The following is an 18,646-nucleotide window of genomic DNA, read 5'->3' on the forward strand; positions in this document are numbered from 1 at the left end:
TTGATTTTTTTAAACATTTCTATTAAGAGTTGTCCTCCTACTAACAGTCACTGTCCATAATTAAATATCTTCATATGTGCTTTGTATTTATTCTAATAATATATATACGCATCTTCTTGCTTAACTAGGGAATCAAAAAAAAAAAAAAAAAAGCAGCAGTCCAACAATGTATTCAAAATAAAATTTATTCTATAAAATCATCAAATAAATAAAAATCTGCTAAACTTGAAGTAACACAAATGCCAAAATGTGGACATGGCATGTAGCAAATCTAATAATAGAGTCAAGGTCTAGTCCTGAACAAAGATCAATCTATAAAGGTGATCTAGGACTAGTAAACAAAGATCAGTGTAAATACCAATAGCATTTGTACAGATAAATAAATCAGTGTCAGTGACCATGTATAGAAATTAACTGGCTTTATTAGTGGCTGCAGTGGCTATGTCCCGCTGGTCACCTGAGGATGACATTGCCTGTACACATTCATCTGACATCTGCCAGGAAAGAAAACATGATTTGCTATTAGAATATATTAATTTGTTACACACAAAAATACACAATGAAGCAATAAAATGCAACTTTTTACATGGCAAAGCCATAGCATGGTTATGTGATCTTGACGATTGCTAGATTCTTTCATTTCTATTGAGTGCCTCAGTGACCAACCTGACTATATGACATTGCAAAATTCTTTCAGTTTCAGTGACCAACCTGACTGACATTGCAAAATTTTTTCCATTCTAGTTAGTGCCCCAGTGACCAACCTGACTATATGACATTGCAAAATTCTTTCAGTTCTAGTTAGTGCCCCAGTGACCAACCTGACTATATGACATTGCAAAATTCTTTCAGTTCTAGTTAGTGCCCCAGTGACCAACCTGACTATATGACATAGTAAATTTCTTTCAGTTCTAGTTAGTGCCCCAGTGACGTACCTGAAGACTATATGAAAGTAATGATTTAAATAAAAGAAAAAAAAAGAGTAATCTAACAAGTCAACATGGTATCAGTTATAACTTTGGTAGTTCACTAATGACCTTGTGAAATGGTGATCTCTAAAATGAGTTTACTTTCTGACCTTTATGGACTTTGTGTGTACATTACTGGCCTCTAATGGGTCTTGTGGATACATCTAAAAAGCTCACTTGCTTCCAAGTTCATACTAACAATACCTTGTTGGTAGTATGCTCAGCATCAGCCTGTCCAACATATGACACCACAGGTGACAATCTACTGGATGGAGCTGTCAGCTTGGCACCAAGGGGTAAGTTATTGGGACCAATGAGAAGTGATGGAGATGGACTGACACAGGGACTGGAGCAGCGCGAGGAGCTTAGGTCAACTTGTTCCAGCAATTTCACAAGCTCTGTAGCTGATGGTCCAGACTCATCTGAAGTGGAAGCAAATTCTTAACTTATGAGCAACTTCTATAAACAAAACTAATTCTGTACATATTTTATATACAAGACAGGTTTGTTTTAGTTTTGGGATAGAAAAATTAATGCAGCATAAAGTAAAATATGTTTTATATTAAACCACTTATTTTACCAGTAGCTTATATTATATCTGTTGTAATAGACCACATACATTCTTCAATAATTGCATCACTTCATTATGATACAGTTTCCCCAGTTAATGCCAGTGAGACACATGCCCAGGCACACAAACACTGATGCTGACTCTGGAATATGCTGACTCTGGAATATCCAGACTGTACAACTGGGACAAGAAACATATCTCCCTCATCAGCTACATTTACTTTTAGAATACATTGTTGCATAATTTCTGTAGAAGCTGTTCGAACCCTAGTCAGCATTGAGTATGCTTAGTGTCAATGTGGGATAAGCCAAATACAGATTCAATTTAGAAACCAGCCTAAGAGCTAACTAGACAATGATCATAAACTGATCAACATTTTCAACTTATATTAGCCATGGTGCTGTATTGTTGAAAAAAGATCTGGATTAAATAACACTACCAATTACAAAATTTCAGGAATTTATTTCTATTGGTCTATAAAAAAAAGGTATTTTGACAATCATTAGAACAGCAGTTCTCAACCTTTCATGCTCGTCGACCCCTTTTTACAATCCCCCACTCTGCTGCGACCACCCCCCCCTGCCCTCCACACACAGCAATAGAAGAATAGACAATAACAATCCATATTTTCGATGGTCTTAGGCGACCCCTGGCAAATCGTCAATCGCAAATGGGGTCGTGACCCACAGGTTGAGAACCCCTGCATTAGAAGCTCAAAACTATAGGTCTAATACGCAAGAGTATCACAATCCTCAAATAGAATCTCAGTCCTCAAAGAGTATCACAGTCCACTATGAGTATCCCAATCCTTAAAGAGTTTCACAGTCCTCAAAGAGTATCCCAATCCTCAAAGAGTAGCACAGTCCACTATGAGTATCCCAATCCTTAAAGAGTATCACAGTCCTCAGAGAGTATCCCAATCCTCAAAGAGTAGCACAGTCCACTATGAGTATCCCAATCCTTAAAGAGTATTACAGTCCTCAAAGAGTATCACAATCCTCAAAGAGTATTGCAATCCTCAAAGAGTATCAGTCCTCAAAGAGTATTGCAGTCCTCAAAGAGTATCACAATCCACTATGAGTATCCCAATCCTCAAAGAGTATTGCTGTCCTCAAAGAGTATTGCTGTCCTCAAAGAGTATCACAATCCTCAAAGAGTATCACAATCCTCAAAGAGTATCCCAGTCCTCATAAAGTCTATGGCATAATCAATAGTCATTGCGATGAAAACATTACCTTTCTGAGACAAGAGATGTGACAGAAAGAGAGTGCACATCTCAATGCCTGACTACTAGTTTTTGAGTGTATGGGAAACAGGAAAGTGATTTTTGTTTTATTACATATTTCATTTTATTTTCGATTGCGAAGAGCAAACTTCTTTTTCATTCTCACTTTTCATGTTGGAGGGTTCAGATCAGCAATCCTCTAACTGAAATGAACCGCGCAGTTCTCCTTATAGTTTTAAGAGCAAAGAAGTTTTAAGAAAAATTGATTGTCCCACTTTTGCTATATTTTGTAGACATGTTATGAGTTTCATTGTCTGTTACTGGCAAATATTTTAAACACATATTATTTGTGTAACTCTACTCTAACAAATGTTAGTTACTTCAAGTAATTTGTAACAAACCTGAATGATACAATAGAGGCTTGCTGACATACAAATTATTGTTTAATTAATTATTATTTCATTATTAATGTAAGACAATGCTTTATAGTTGACCCATACATACACAATGTCCCACTCCTTTCAACAAAACTTTAACAAAATAAATATGCATTTAACACTTTTTTTTCTAATTCTATTGAAAACTGAATAAATCAATAAAATGTAGCATTTTGTTAAGAAGCTGATCTCAAATATAATAAAGAAGTAAAACAAGATTTGAGTTTTTGAAACACATTCACTTTAAAAAAACATTTTACCTTTATTGCCTTGTTTGTACAAATCTAAAGCTGTGGTCAGATCCCACATCTTTAAGATAGAATACAAAAAGAAAGCTTGTTGTTTATAAATATATATATATTATAATAATAATAATTATAGCTTTTATATAGCGCTACTTTCATGCTTATAGCATGCTCAGAGCGCTATGGTCCAATCTCATTTGTGGACCAGTGGGAGGGGGTATCTGGGTGAAGGTTTTCCCTGCTGCCTGTAGGCACTCAGTAAACAACTCTGCTCGAGTCGAGTGTCGAACCTCGAGCCCCTTCATAGGTACCCAAGACAAGCCAAGTTCAAGCATACTTAGCCTCTCGATTACGCTTCCCAATCATGCCTATAAATGTTGAGTAGATATAACAAAACAATGGTTTTACATCCTTTACTTTGTATACCTCAAGACTAGTGTACAGTTTCATTCAATAGGTTCAAACCCTGCATGTTTCCACTCATACAATTAAGGTTATTAAAACTAATATTTCTATGTATTTTCATTCTAGCACTGGCTAACAATGTATACAACTGTGCTATAAACATCTGTCATTTAAATACATCCCTCTAGACTGCCCAATACACATATAGAGATAGAAAATCTAAAATGGTTTAACTATCAATCTCTTTAAACTGTACTTAGCAAATCTGGTAGTAGTAAAGAGCAGTGAGAATGATTCATGACAAGCTGATTACTAAACATGTGCCAAGACAATTACAATTAACAACCCAGCTAAGGCTGAGGAACCCACTAGACTATACTTGTGTTGTATTAGCAAGAAGCAGGAGTTTCGAAATAGAAGTGGGTGCTTAGATTATGCCTTCTTATAAATTTAGGATTTTTGGATCTTTCCATCAGCTAATAAAAGTAAGATATGTTAGTACATTTGTTTGTTTTTGGTTAAAATGAGAAATAAATTTCATTCAAACAAATTGTAACTTCCTTTTACTAGACTACTTGCCATAAATGAACATCTTGCTTCAGTCCTATATTTTGTTTACCTGCACACTGCCATTATTATGTCCTGTAAACAGATAACGTCGTGGGCACGAACCCATTCTGTTGGAGCCCTCACATTCATGGACGCAAAAGGAACTGATGGTACTGCCATCTACAGCCTTTATCAAGCAGATCCTGTTCAAAATTGAAATTCCAATATTTTAATTCTAACATTCCAAGTATAAAAGGCTTAATAAACTGCAACCCAGATATGTCTCTGATTGACCAACCTTTTGCCAGTGGCACTCTGTCTGATAAACAACTGGTCTGTATTGGAAACAACTTTCTGTACAAACAACTGCTGGTCATCTTGTTCACCAAATGGACCTTTGAAGTTTGGAAAAATGAAATACCAAAGTGTTAGAAACCAAAAACTGATTTTTCCTCAAATGTTAACATGCAATGTAAAAAAAAAAATATCATATGATTAAAACAAATATGCAGAAATAAAGTATAGGAAACTTTTATCATTTACTATATACCACACAAAAAAAAACTTACCAAAATCATTTCCAGCAGAATAACTAACCAAGGAATCCAAATCATCGAGAGAAACAATTTTAAAAGATGCTAGCGGCGTAGACCCTGGTTGTGTAGAGATCATTCCACGGAATCTTGTGACATTCCAAGTCCTGACATGATTGTATTCTGAACACACTGGTTAAAGAGAAACATTAATAAACATTGAATCACTTAGATCTATGTTGACCAGGAAGAAATTCATACAATTGTTAGTGCCTCCATACTTTTTACACAAAGACTTCAACAAAAAAAAAAAACTTACCTGAAACTAAATGTTTCTCAGACAACATTACTTTAGTGACAGGACTGCGGTGCACTGTGAAAGTCTGGAACAGCTGAGGTCCATGTCCCACTGTCTCTGGATGTTGGACTATAACTCTTACTGTCCCAGAACTTGTGCCATATGCTATTTCTATCCAGTTTCCGCTTAAACCTAGAAAATATTTTTTATTACTGAACACTAAACCAAAATAGGAATCAAAGCAGTCTTAAGCACAATTTTTTTTATAACAGGAGCAAAAACTAAAATGTCCATTTTTGAAATTCTGAAACTCTCCACTTAAAAAGTATTCTATGCATTCCTGTTTTAGTATTTCACAAAATCATGCACAGAGAAAATGGATTCAATGATATAAAGTAATGAATAATGGAAAAGTTAAGATAATTTTACTAATAGTTACTATACAAAAACAAGATTTATGCCTAATGAAGAAACTACTGTACATTTTATTGTCACTTACTAGTCTTGGGAGTCAGATAAACACTGAGAGCCGTCACCATGTCACAGGCTGGATCACTGTATAACTGGGTCACTAACAAATCATTATCTTTCATCCTCAAAGGAAATTTTTGCATATCTAAGTAAAAAAGCATGTTTTGTGTGTGTTACAAATGACCTCATGATATAATTTTTTTGTTAGAAGTTTATCCAAAATCCCTAAATAAATCATGCTGCTGCAATATGAGAATAATCAAATGCAAATAGTTATAAAATCAAATAGGCAGACATTGAGAAGGCTTTAAAAAAATAAAAAAGCTTCTAAAAGATGTAGCTCTTCTTTTTAAGAAAAAATAATTAATTTAAAAGTCATTTTGATCTAAAAAATTGAACTACTTGCCTATATAATAAATAGAGCCATCCTCACAGCCAAGTAAAAGAAAAGACCCTGCAGTGTCATAACTTGTTATGGGCACAACATCTTGAATCTGTAACAAGAAATATTAAACAGTTTATACATATATACAAACAAGTATATTCCGGTACATAGAAAAAAAGCCAGTAATAATAACCCACAAAACTAATTGCACTTTGTCATCTCATTAAAAGAACCTTTCTAATTGTAAAGTAAACTGTGGCTATTTAACAGCTAATACTAGTGCATTTACACTGTACTGGCATCATAAAAATAGCTCTTAATAAAACGTTGTGAATGTATTAAGATGCTGAATACAAAATGTATACTTTTGAAATAGTTTAAAATAATTTAAATCTATAAACTATATTATATATAATAATATTTGAGAGTTGTTAATATTTTTTAAAATTTAATTGTTATTTTCATTTGAACCAAATAATTAGATCTATTATATAAAGTGACAAATAATACCTGCCAATGTTGAGTCATGGAGTGCCAGACACCAACTTTGCCAGTTCTACTCAGGGCAACCAACTGACTTCCAATAAAGAACAAGTTATCAACTGACACATGGAGGTCAAATATACCTGATGATAAAATAGGTTGAATAATAAAGAATTCGTCTATGATATTCATCAGTATCACAGTCTCAGTTGACATTGCTTGTTATATCTTCACCTCGGGTCATGAGGGTGAAAGACATGTGAATCATCAGACATAGAAAGAGGAAGTAAGAATGACTAAATTGACTTTTATTCAGTAGTATCTTTTTGGGCAGTCGAACAGAGAAGTCACTTGGAGATGGTAGTAACTTGAGTAAAGTTGAAAGTAGTAACTTAAAGTCCATAGAGACAGTTCATGTATTTCTTACAGCTATTTTTCTGTACTTAGAGCTGGATACACATTAATGAAATTTATTGTTACCCGCTGTGATGGGGATGTATTTTAGTAGTGAAGTTTTATTCTAAGGAACTTGTATATTTGATACCGTTATTATGCGGATGTAATTATGTTTCATATTGGATATCTTGATGTAATGACCAAGAAGTTGCAGTACATTATTATTGAATATTAAACGTCACATTTGTCTGCTGAAGATTGACTTGTCTTTGAATACTATTCATGTCTGTCATGTGTTAAGTGGACACACGAACAAGCACTCTACAGCATTCGTGACACATTGATAGTAATACACGTTTCTACACCTTAGTGACCAGTCCTATGTGTAATATTAATACACATCAAACATAACTTTCACATTTGGTAACCTTTACAATCAGTCAACTGAATAGAGGAAGAGTTCATTCAGATACTACCTCAGCTTCTACTGAGATAGAGAAATGTGAAATAACTGATATGATATCTGAAAGGGGCAAGATTACTGAGGCCTTCAGAGAACATACCTGTGGACAATGGTTTTATCTAATGCCAGGTCTTTATTACCCCATAAAAAAATATTCTTCATCATCTTCCAGAATACAAAAATGGACATCACAACATACCATAATAAATAAATACTTTCAAAGAGGAAAAATTCGGACATTCAATTTTTTTTCTTTTAACTAAAAAATTCAATTCTTAGACACATTTTGTTCTCAGTTCTTACATACCAAATAGTGACTAACCTATTTGTCTGCTATCACCATCATCCCAGACTGCCCACAACCAAACAGTGGACCCAGAGGATGCTGCAATCATTTTACTATTGGAATTTTCCTGACTAGAACTGATGACTTTGGCATTGAGAGCAACCCTTTCAACTTGGTACTCCATATGCTGGCTCATCCACAACAAGTGCCAGCCAGTTGAGTCTTTCATTCTAAAACAGTCAAGACAAATATCATTTAAACAAATTTAAAGACATTATGCATTGTATCATTATTAAGCCTCATTTTATTTTCTAAGGAGAGATTATTGCAATTTCTACAACTAATTCATGAAACTGAGTTCAAATATTTCAGATCCAGAAACCAAGAAGTAAGTTATGGAACTTACTTGTAGCAGCAAACAAAGTGAGGGTAGGCTGCACATATCCAGTTCTGGTGACCTCGTAACATGGTGACTCTCATGGGATCAACATACCCTCCTGCGCATTGGACAAACCACAAGACTTAATGATTAAAAGTGATTCCCACAAAGAAGTGATCATAAAAAAATCTCTCACCACTCAATGCTTTAGTTTTTGTAGTTTCACTTTTCCAGTGGTTCTTATAAGAAAAAATTAATGGAAAAATAATTTGAGGATCTACTTTTTTTTTTTCACTAATTTTCTGCCTAATTCCATTGGTGTGAAAAAAAATAATTTTATGAAGTTTTACATGAAAAACTCCTAAATGTTTAAAAAATATATAAAAATAAAACAAACAGGTGCCTCAAGAAGTCCAGTAAGGTCTCCATTCATCATTATTATCAGCAACTGCCATCTTCATCATGTGCATAATGTAAATATTCATAATCTTCGATCTACAATGCTCATGTGCAAAGGTAAAATCATAAGAGTAAACCACTCCAGAGGTTCCAGGTTCATATCTTGCCAAAGACATGGATAATTAGAGGACTTAATTAAAACCACCCAAGGAAGATGTTGAAAGAAAGTAGTTTGCTTCACTAAAGGTCTAAAAAAAAAAACAACTTTACCATGAGCACTGACTGTCTCAACTGACTTTCGACTATTGTGTCCAATATCATTTTTCAAGTGTCCTGCTGTGACTGCCCCTGCTCTTCCAGCAATACTTTGCCTTTCTCTGGATGTACTTCTAGCATGATGACAAACATTTGTTTTTCATGAATAAATAAATATAATAAAATAGAATATTTCATGAATAAATAATTCTATAATAAAATAAAATTTTTCATTAATTAATAATTCTAGAATAAAATAGAACTAACATATGAGAGAAAATAAAATGTTTATTTTGTTGATTGGCTAAAAAAAAAAAAAGGAGGTAATTTTTAGCAAGAATACAAAAGTTTAGAATAATTTTTAAGTATGGACAAATTACTACATAAAAATGAAATATCATTTTGAAATAAACAAGTTTCTTAAATAGATGAGCTTTAGTTACCTCGGCAATGAGCTGCCTCTGTTGCTGTCACCACTATCAACACTCACAACAGACTGCCTCAAGTTGGACACACTTCTAAGGGGAGGGGCTTGAGAGGAAATAAAAGTAATATAAATTTTTTTAATCTATTATGTAGCACAATTAAAAATAAATCCCATTTGCATTAAGTGTTTTAAATATATAAATACGAAATGATAATAATTTCAAATTTGATTTCAAATGCTAATTTCCTATGACAGTTTTAATGACCTTTGGTAGTTTATTACCCAACAGTAATTAAAAATGCTAATCAAGTGTACCTCCAAAGTTTATTCTTAAAGAAATATTTTATACTATCAAAAAAAAAGAGAAATAAATAATTCTAATTCTTAAGTATATATATCAACTCTTATCTATCATACTTACTAGGAGGCTGAAAGTATCCATGAAATAAAACATCCCCACAAGAAGAATGTTCCAGATCTTCACACAGTGCCAGCCTCCCGACTTCATAATATGACAACAATTATTATAGGCTTAAAGTTACTTAACATGAGCATGATTTCAATAAACAAATTATGTGACAATAAAAAGGTAAACTTTTATATATTTAAATAATTAGAATTCATATTTTACACAATTAAAAACAAGAAAACTATTTACCTAGGGCATTAATACCATAAAACTCTGCTTCATGGCGCAAAGCAGACAAATCAACCTTTCTGCAATTAAAATTGTAAACATTTTTGGTTCCAACAGTTCTTTCCATAATACAAAGGTTTGCAACAAGTTCAAACAAATAAATTAAGTATTAATTAATCATTCAAATAAAATTCATGAATATTATCTCAATAATTTGTTACTAGTTTTGTCATGCTGTCTATTCTTAATTGATTGGCTCAATAAGTTCTGCAATAACATGAAGTTCAATATTTCACATCACAAACTGTATTAAAGTAATTTTATATGAAATGGAATTGTGTCTACTAGTTTGGATCAGTCATGTTATTAAATTTGAAATAGATCTAGACTAATAACAATAAATCTGTGCAATTAATAATATTTTTACCTTTTACCAATTGTTTTTGCTTAGCGCTATTTCATGCGTGGATTTTATCTTAATTGGTTTTTTAAAGCATTAAAAAAAAAAGGTACGGCCTAAATTAGAACTCGTGGCACATGCCTCCTTGGGCCGATATGCTGAGGTGCTAACCACTCTGGTAGTGAGGTACTTATGACTAGAGAATATTGTATAGTTATATATTTTTTGTTTCAATTCAGAGTGGCAACTTAAAAGGGCACTAATTCAGCATATACCACCAAGTACAATTTCTTTTCCTTGTTCGAGATCCCAATAGTTAATTAGCTAATTGGTTAATCATTTTTCCTTGATTCTTGTGTTGTCAGGTAGAAGGAATAATTATGCGAATTTCAACTTGATCTGAGATTGGGTGTCAGAGAAATAATGTGTATAAACTTTTTACCAGACAGACATAAAGACAGAGTGAGTTGATATAAACTTTGTAAAAAGTATTTTTATTAGCATACATGAACTAACACTTTTATTTACCTTAATTGTATTTCTTTTGTGCGGAGATAATTTAAAATCACAGAAAAAAGTTTTGGATCTCTGTCAATAAATATCTGATGAATAAACAAACATTTCTTTTCAAAATTAACACATAATGCAAGTGCTAGAGGCATAGACAAGATTGGCAGGGCACATAATCATGACTCATTCAATGTTTACACTCATGGAATACATGGTAATTGGTAAATAAAGAAATTATGTGTTTTTTTTTCATCTCTTGTATTTTTTTTATAACTTATGATGTAGAAAACTGTTTGAATTACTTTCTTTTTAAACTTTTATCAAAATGGTTGTTTAAGTCAAATACAGGTAACATGTAAATGTTACATCTAGCAATACTGAATTGCACTGTAGCTTTTTATAAGTACAATATAGCATGCATCTTGAAATTTGAGATGGCTTTCTATATGTACAATATAACGAGTGTCCTGAAATTTCATCACTATATATAAATACAATATAGCATATTTCCTGAGGTTTCATGACTTTCAATAAGTACAATATAGCGTGTATCTTGAGATTTCATGTCTTTCAGTAAGTATAATGTATCTCGAGTCATTGAGAAGTTCATGGTGGCTTTCTAAAAGTACAATATAGCATGTATTCCTATATAAACCAGCATTGAAGATTTAAAAAAAAAACAACAACATTTTATTTTATATAAAGGATAGTATGCAAACTCTGTTAAATATGAGTGTGTGATAATATAAAAACACTGTACTTACAGCACCAGTTTCATCTTTATCAGAAGAGATTCTGCCACTCAGTAAACTACAATGAATCAATAAGTAGTACAATAGGAATTAAAATAATGAATGTTGTTGATTAATTAAGATCTTTTCTTTTTTTTTAATGTATGTCTAATTATACTTGAATTTTTTTTTTTAAAATCTGGTTTGTATTACCTTGTAAAGAAAGTCTCTGGGTTCCAAGTCAATGTCTGACGTGATGTGGAAAACCTGTGTAAGTGTTATTGTAAAGAGAATACAAGTAACTGAACATATATATGATTTATTTCAATAACATGAGATCAACAGGAAAATGATATTCATTTGATATATATTGATATATATATATATCAAAAACCATAAGGCTCTATTTATCTAAATGCCATGCAATGACTGCAAAAAAAAAATTTAAAAAATTGACTGTTAAAAATATAAAAAATTGAATGTAACACAATTTTTCTACTGTTTCATTCTTTGACTTTAAATTACCTAGTTCCTCCCACGTTCAGGTGAACTATTTCACTAGACATTATTGTAGAATAATATCTTTGAATTTTGAGTTTTGGTCTTTAAGTCTTAGTATGTAGATGACTACAAGGATGACAAAGATGATAGTAGATCTGTTAACTCAATCCCAGCCTATAGTAGAAAAAAGAAATAGTTACTATTTCAGTATTATTCAATATTGAAGTACTGTTTTGAGTTATTACTAACATACTAACAGTTTTAATTTTAATCATTATTAATTTATCAAAAGTATATCCACTGTACTGTTTTTTAAAGATAAATAAGTAACCTTATCATTTATAATTTGAATTTTATCATTAACTAAGATAAAAATGAATTAAAAAGATCTAGCTATTTGATACATCTAATAGTATTTTATCCAATAGTCTACATTTTCAGATGTAAATCATGACTGAAGTTGAATATTAATCTTAAAATATAAATATATATATATAATTCCATATGATAGAATATAATAGCAATAGTTTAATTTAATCAGTATGTCATGACAATGTAATCTAATTATCTTGATCTATGTGAACTAGGCATAGAGCAAATAACCAGTATTGAACATAAGCATAAAATTTTGTATTATCTTTTAGCAACAATTTAACTTTGGGTCAAGATGACAGGTACGAAAATGTCCTTTTTACATCCCCTAGAAGAAGAAGAGTATGCCAGGTTTTAGTGCATATAGAAAGGGAAATGTGTATTTCATCACATATGCAGTCTAATGAGTTTCAATGGCATTTAGAAATGTTTTTTATTCCTTTGTGTTAGTTATCAAATACCATTTCTTTTTTTGTTGTATATCTATATGGAAATGTAAAGTTCATAAGAGACAATCGTTATAGAAGGCCTAAACACTGACTTGTGATGTTGCCTCCTGTTTAGACCAATAGCTTGCTGCCATGATTCATGAGACTGGTCTGATGTTAGGACCTGTAGCATGGTTGTGATGTTGCAGGCCTGTGTTCAGGCCTTCATTAATAACTGGTCTTGTATGAACCATACATTACATTTCCATTGATAAGATATACAACATTCAACAACAACAAAAAAAAAAAGAAATGGTATTTGATAACTTACACAAACTGACAAGTGTTAATACTGTTACCCTGATCTGTCACTGTGCCTGTGAATAATTATAATCTATTTATTTATACTAGAATTCTACTTCTAGGCTAGATCTACTTACTAGACTCAGACTCAGAGTCAATGTGAATGTCACTCAAGACTAGGGGTGCACCGGATAGTCCCTCCGGCTCCGGCTTCTGCCGAATATCCGGCATTTTTTACTATCCGGTGCTATTCGGCTCCGGTCGGATATCACTACCGGATAGTAAACCGGATAGTAAAAATACACCTATTTAATATGCATAAAGTGGACCTCGTTCCATTAATGCCTGTTGTAGAATGTATTAATGCTTATATGAAAACAAAATAATGTGCTTAAAAATAGAGCCATTATGAATATGCACCAAACTTCGTTTATTATAAAGACAAGGCGTGTTAATAACTTAATATAAATAGAGATGAAACTTTACATCATAAATGCGCTTTACATACAGAGCAGCAATGGCTGGCACTTTTTTCAATTTGTCTTGACCTTTGAGTAAGTTAGTTAACATGTTAAAATGCTACATTCCTTGACTACGTCATGCTGACCAGATGTCTGTCTAGCTGTGCGGGTATATCTCCAGAGGTAGAGATGAACAACTCCCACCCCCTTTTATTTGTTTAGTCCATCACATTGAGTTTTTTATGGGTGTGTAACCACAAGTTAAATACGATGGACGTAGGTTTAATGTCAGCGTATTGACACTCTCTAGTGGTCACACCTTTCGAGGGAACTGAGTTTGTTTACTTAGTAGTTAATCTTTATTAGGGGGAGGGGCTGGACTACAAGAGCCACACATCTAATGTAACCAGATATATTTCTAGATGAACAACTTCCTTCCCCTTTTATTTGTTTAGCCCATCACATTGAGTTCATTGATTGACAGGTGACCCCAAGTCAGATACGATGGACGTAAGCACTCTCTAGAGGTCACACGAGGGAACTAGGTTTGTTATTGGGGGGGGGGGGGTGGACTAGACTTTACATTATAAATTCGTATTACATACGTAGCAGCGATGGCACATTTTAAAAGCTTGTCTTGACCTTTGAGTGGTCTTGTAAACACGTAATATTCCTTAACTACGTCACGCTGATAATCTGTCTAGATGTGCGAGTATATCTCCAGAGGTAGAGATGAGCACCCCCACCTCCTTTTGTTTGTTTAGTCCATAACATTGAGTTCACAGATAGGCAGCTGACCACATTAAGCCAGATGTCAACGTGTTGACACTTTCTAGAGGTCACATCTTATGAGGGAACTGAGTTTGTTTACTTGGAGTAGAATTTTATTTAGGGGCGGGACTACAAGCCAAATCTCTATAAGGTTAATCTGGTATGAGTTTGTTTATTATGAGATAGGTTTTCAATCAAGGGTCTGGTCCACAAACCAAATTGTTAAGACATATTGACACTGTCTAGAGGTCACTAGATGATGACACTAAGTTTGTTTACTTGAAGAGAAATGTAAATTAGAGCGCTGAACTACAGGACACACCCCTACAAGTATTTTGTTAGACAAGCCACGGGTATAAAAGTGGCTTGCAAGGGCATTTAGTAAATTAAATAGTAATAATAATGGCTGATAAAAAGTCATCACTTATATGGCCTTACTTTAATGTCAAAACAATGGACAACTCTAAAGCAGTTTGCAATGCTTGTAAAATAGTAATGTCACGTGGTAAACCAGGCAAACCTAAAGACTTCTCAACCACCACTATGATTAGTCATCTACGCTCGAAACACCCAGACTTATTCAACGAAATGACTGCATTGAAATCAGCATCAAGTAATATCACTGCCTGTGCCAGTACGTCTACGAGCTCCAGTGATTCGTCAAGCCTCACACACAAGCAGCAACCAGGGATTAAAGAGGTCTTAGACTAAGCTAAATTGTGGGATATTAATAGTGATAATGCTAAACGCATTCACTTGGCCATAGCAAAGATGATTGCAACTGACATGGAACCTTACCAAGTAGTTGAGAAGCCTGGATTTATTGGACTTTTAAAAGTACTGGAGAAAAGATACACTGTGCCTAGTCGCAAATATTTTACAGAACGTGTTATTCCAGATATCTACGACAATATTTCCTCAAAGCTTCGTGAAATGCTATCCGATGCTAAAAGCATCGTTTTCTCAACGGTCACTTCATCATCATCATTCCTTTGAGTTCCTCATGGAACATAGGGCCTCGACATAAACACGCCACTCTCCACGGTCTCTTGCTAGCTTTTTGATGGTGTCCCAGCTCTTCCCGGTCTTCTCTGCTTCTTCAAGTACACTGCGTCGCCATGTTCTTTTTGGTCTTCCTCTGCGTCTTGTTCCCTGGGGGTTCCACTCTATGGCCTGCCTAGCTCTGTTGCTGGTATCTTTTCTAAGGGTGTGACCAATCCATCTCCACTTCCTCTCTAAGATCTGCACTTCTATATTTTTCTGTCCACTCATCTCCCACAGTTTGGTGTTTTCTACTTTGTCATACCAGTGTATTTTTAGGATATTTCTCAGGCATCTGTTGATGAAGGTCTGTATTTTTTTTGTTGTGGCTTCAGTTGTTCTCCATGTTTCAGAACCATACAGTAGGACAGCCTTGACATTAGAATTAAAGATTCTTAGTTTAGTCTTGTTTGAGATGTAAGGAGATTTCCAGGTTGGTTTTAGCTGTGTAAATGTCTGACGTGCTAGATTTATACGGCGTTTAATGTCTTCATCTGTTCCACCTGATATACTGACTACACTCCCAAGGTATATAAAATTTTCTACTTGGTCTATTGTCTGAGAATCCAATACTATGTCTCCACTTTGTTTATTGTTTACTTTAAGTCCTTTAGTTTTTTGGTGGTTTATTTTGAGGCCTACTCTTTTTCCTACTTCGCTTAAAGCTGTGACCTTTTCTTGCATATCCTGTAGTCTGTGTGATAATAGGGCTATGTCATCAGCGAATTCCAGATCTTCCAGCTTTTGTGTGAGAGTCCATTGGATTCCTTTCCCTGCGTTAGAGTAGGCTTCTTTTGTGACCCAATCCAGTACTAGAAGGAACAGGAGTGGTGAAAGAAGACATCCCTGTTTGACTCCTGTTGTGACTGGAAATTCCTCTGACAGCTTGCCACAGTGGGTTACTTGGCAGGTGAAACCATCATAAAGGTTCTTGATTATGGTTATTATTTTATTGGGGATCCCATAATGTCTCATTACTGTCCAGATAGATTCTCTGTCGACACTATCAAAAGCTTTTTCAAAGTCAACAAAAGTTGCATAGAGAGGAGATTGCCATTCGACACATTGTTCTACAATTATCCTGAGTGTAGCTATTTGGTCAGCACAAGATCTCCCTTTTCTGAATCCGGCCTGTTCTTCCCTTAGGTGTTCATCACATGCTCCCTTTATTCTGTTTAGTAGGATTCTGCTAAAAATCTTGCTTGGTACTGACAGCAAAGTGATGCCTCGCCATTTCTCACATTGAGATAGATCTCCACTCTTTGGTATTTTAATTAGCAAGCCCTTTTTCCACTCACCCGGAGGTGTTTCTGTTAACCAAATTTTGTTGAATAGTTTGTGCATTTGGTCAACTATTTCACTTCCTCCTTCTTTTAGGACTTCGGGTGGTATGTTGTCAATTCCAGCTGCTTTACCGTCTTCATTTGTTTGAGTGCATTCCTTATTTCTTCTTTTGTTATTTCTTCCATGTTTATGTCTAGTGTTGGTCCTGCATTTAGATCTGGTGGATTTCGTGATTTAGGTCTATTGAGCACTTCTTGAAAATATTCTTTCCATCTTTCAAGTTGTTCATTTATTGAAGAAAGTAGTTTTCCGTATTTGTTTCGGACTGGAACATTGCAATTAGCCTTTTTGGTACTGAGAAGTTTGGTGATTTTGTATAGTTGTTTTATATCTCCTTTACCTGCTGCTTCTTCTGCCTGTTCTGCCAGATTATTGTAAAATGATCGTTTGTCTTGTCTAAGCATTTTGGTGACTTTCTGTGAAACTGCTTGGTAGTCTTGTTTTGATTGTTGCTTGTGGTTTCTTGTTTTTGCTAGGTTAACTGCCTGTTTAGCGCATTTCCTTTCTTCGATTAATTAATTAATTAATACATGAACACAAACATCTACCCACTATACAACTTAGATTGTACTTAAGAAAGATTTACGCTATAAAACCAAGAGTGAACTTTACCTTTGAAAGATTTACATTAGTTACATATATGTTTATATATTCTGCATGAGTTATCCCACATTCTACTTTACAATACATACGCACACACCATCTCATGTTACAAAGATTAGTTTATGATAAGCATATCTGTAAAAAAAAATGCTGTTCATTTTAATTTATCAATCAGTGATAGAGTTTAAAGAAAGAAAGTAAATAACAAAATAATATGAATATAGGTATGTTATATAGAAGATTTGCGAAAACTTCAGTAAAACGAGCTGTTTGAGTCATGTAGGTATCCGCTCCGGCTCCGGCCGAATATCTAATTGGACTATCCGGTTATATCCGGCCGGATATCAAAAAGTACTATCCGGTGCACCCCTACTCAAGACTCTTTCAGATTTAGTGCTAACTCTGGACTCTAGACAGTGACACTATCAGGATGGGGGGGGGGGGGGGGGGGAAACTAACCAATCTAATCTAAATTGAGACTAAATAAATACAAATAAGACACATATGATCTAGACCTAGATCTAACTCTAATTCTAACTCAAGTGTCAATATTACTTTAATAAAATAGTGTCAAGAAACTCTAACTCCAGAGTCGTCTAAGTTAGTACTGAGTGTAACTGTAAGTCAAGTTTTTGTTTGGTGTAATGCACAAATTGTAAGACAAATTTCCTTACGGATAATAAAGATTATTATTATTATTAAGTAAGTGTCTTTAGACTTTAGTTTAAAAGCACAGTTAACATTAATAATAATATTACACTCTAATTAACAGTAGACATGTAGATCTATCATATCTTTGTCATGAGTACTTTATTAAAGTCTCTTTAACTTAGACGACTTAGTCTTACTCTTAGTCATACTCATGAGTCATAGTGGTAGTCTGACTTGGTTGACTTAGTCACTTTTTTTTAGTGTAAGTTGAGTCAGTAGAATGATGAGTAGTAGAATCTAGATCTAGATGTATATAAATTTTAAAATATGGGCACCTCTGGCTCTACTGCTCCAGAAATAGATACTAAGTTAACTAATAACTAAGACAGATGATGGGTCTTCTAGATCAGATAATAATTATAACTAAACTTCTAAGTCTTCTAGAGACTCTTGATGTCTAGATTAAATAAAGTACTCTAGATCTAGACCTAATACTTGAGTAATACTAGATAGATCTAGTAGATAGAATATATCTATAGAATCTAGATAGAATCTAGACCTAGATCTAGTAGAGTAGAGAATCTAGACTAGAATAATTTATTGATATCTAACGAATTTCAGAACATCTGTAAATTGTAGTTCGTGGAAGTATAAAATAAAAAGTATAGATTGTCTAAGTACCTAAAGTAAGCTAATTTATTTATTTTTTTAAAATCCT

General features: G+C 33.8%; 1 protein-coding gene across 4 annotated transcripts; it reads right to left on the reverse strand.

Annotated features, from left to right (window-relative positions):
* Window positions 1-167: 167 nt before the first annotated feature.
* Window positions 168-18,550, reverse strand: LOC106055397 (BTB/POZ domain-containing protein KCTD3-like). Of its 4 annotated transcripts, XM_013211636.2 has the most exons (22): window positions 18,264-18,550; window positions 13,086-13,131; window positions 11,979-12,128; window positions 11,667-11,720; window positions 11,487-11,532; window positions 10,741-10,814; window positions 9,834-9,892; window positions 9,597-9,677; window positions 9,192-9,279; window positions 8,764-8,882; window positions 8,122-8,212; window positions 7,752-7,945; window positions 6,598-6,713; window positions 6,109-6,196; window positions 5,731-5,847; window positions 5,253-5,423; window positions 4,970-5,125; window positions 4,699-4,795; window positions 4,471-4,603; window positions 3,462-3,510; window positions 1,173-1,390; window positions 168-494 (listed from the first exon to the last, which is right to left on the reverse strand). In XM_013211636.2, exons 3-22 carry the CDS (start codon window positions 12,017-12,019, stop codon window positions 411-413), a joined length of 2,076 nt encoding a protein of 691 aa, XP_013067090.2. In that variant the 5' UTR covers window positions 12,020-12,128; window positions 13,086-13,131; window positions 18,264-18,550; the 3' UTR covers window positions 168-410. The 4 variants fall into 4 exon arrangements, with proteins under 4 accessions (XP_013067090.2, XP_013067089.2, XP_013067091.2 ...); XM_013211635.2 differs by lacking the exon at window positions 13,086-13,131; XM_013211637.2 differs by lacking the exon at window positions 13,086-13,131 and having other exon boundaries at window positions 18,138-18,550.
* Between the last annotated feature and the right edge of the window lie 96 nt (window positions 18,551-18,646).

Source organism: Biomphalaria glabrata, chromosome 3, assembly GCF_947242115.1.
Source record: "Biomphalaria glabrata chromosome 3, xgBioGlab47.1, whole genome shotgun sequence".
Lineage (NCBI taxonomy): Eukaryota > Metazoa > Mollusca > Gastropoda > Planorbidae > Biomphalaria > Biomphalaria glabrata.

Bases quoted from the DNA above. Each gene is read 5' to 3' on its own strand.
- LOC106055397 (XM_013211635.2), bottom strand. From the start codon at position 12,019: ATGTCTAGTGAAATAGTTCACCTGAACGTGGGAGGAACTAG. The intron at 8,213-8,763 runs GTAAAGTTGTTT...TCCAATGCGCAG, and splicing joins TGAGACAGTCAGTGCTCATG to GAGGGTATGTTGATCCCATG. The intron at 4,604-4,698 runs GTTGGTCAATCA...AATTTTGAACAG, and splicing joins CAGAGTGCCACTGGCAAAAG to GATCTGCTTGATAAAGGCTG.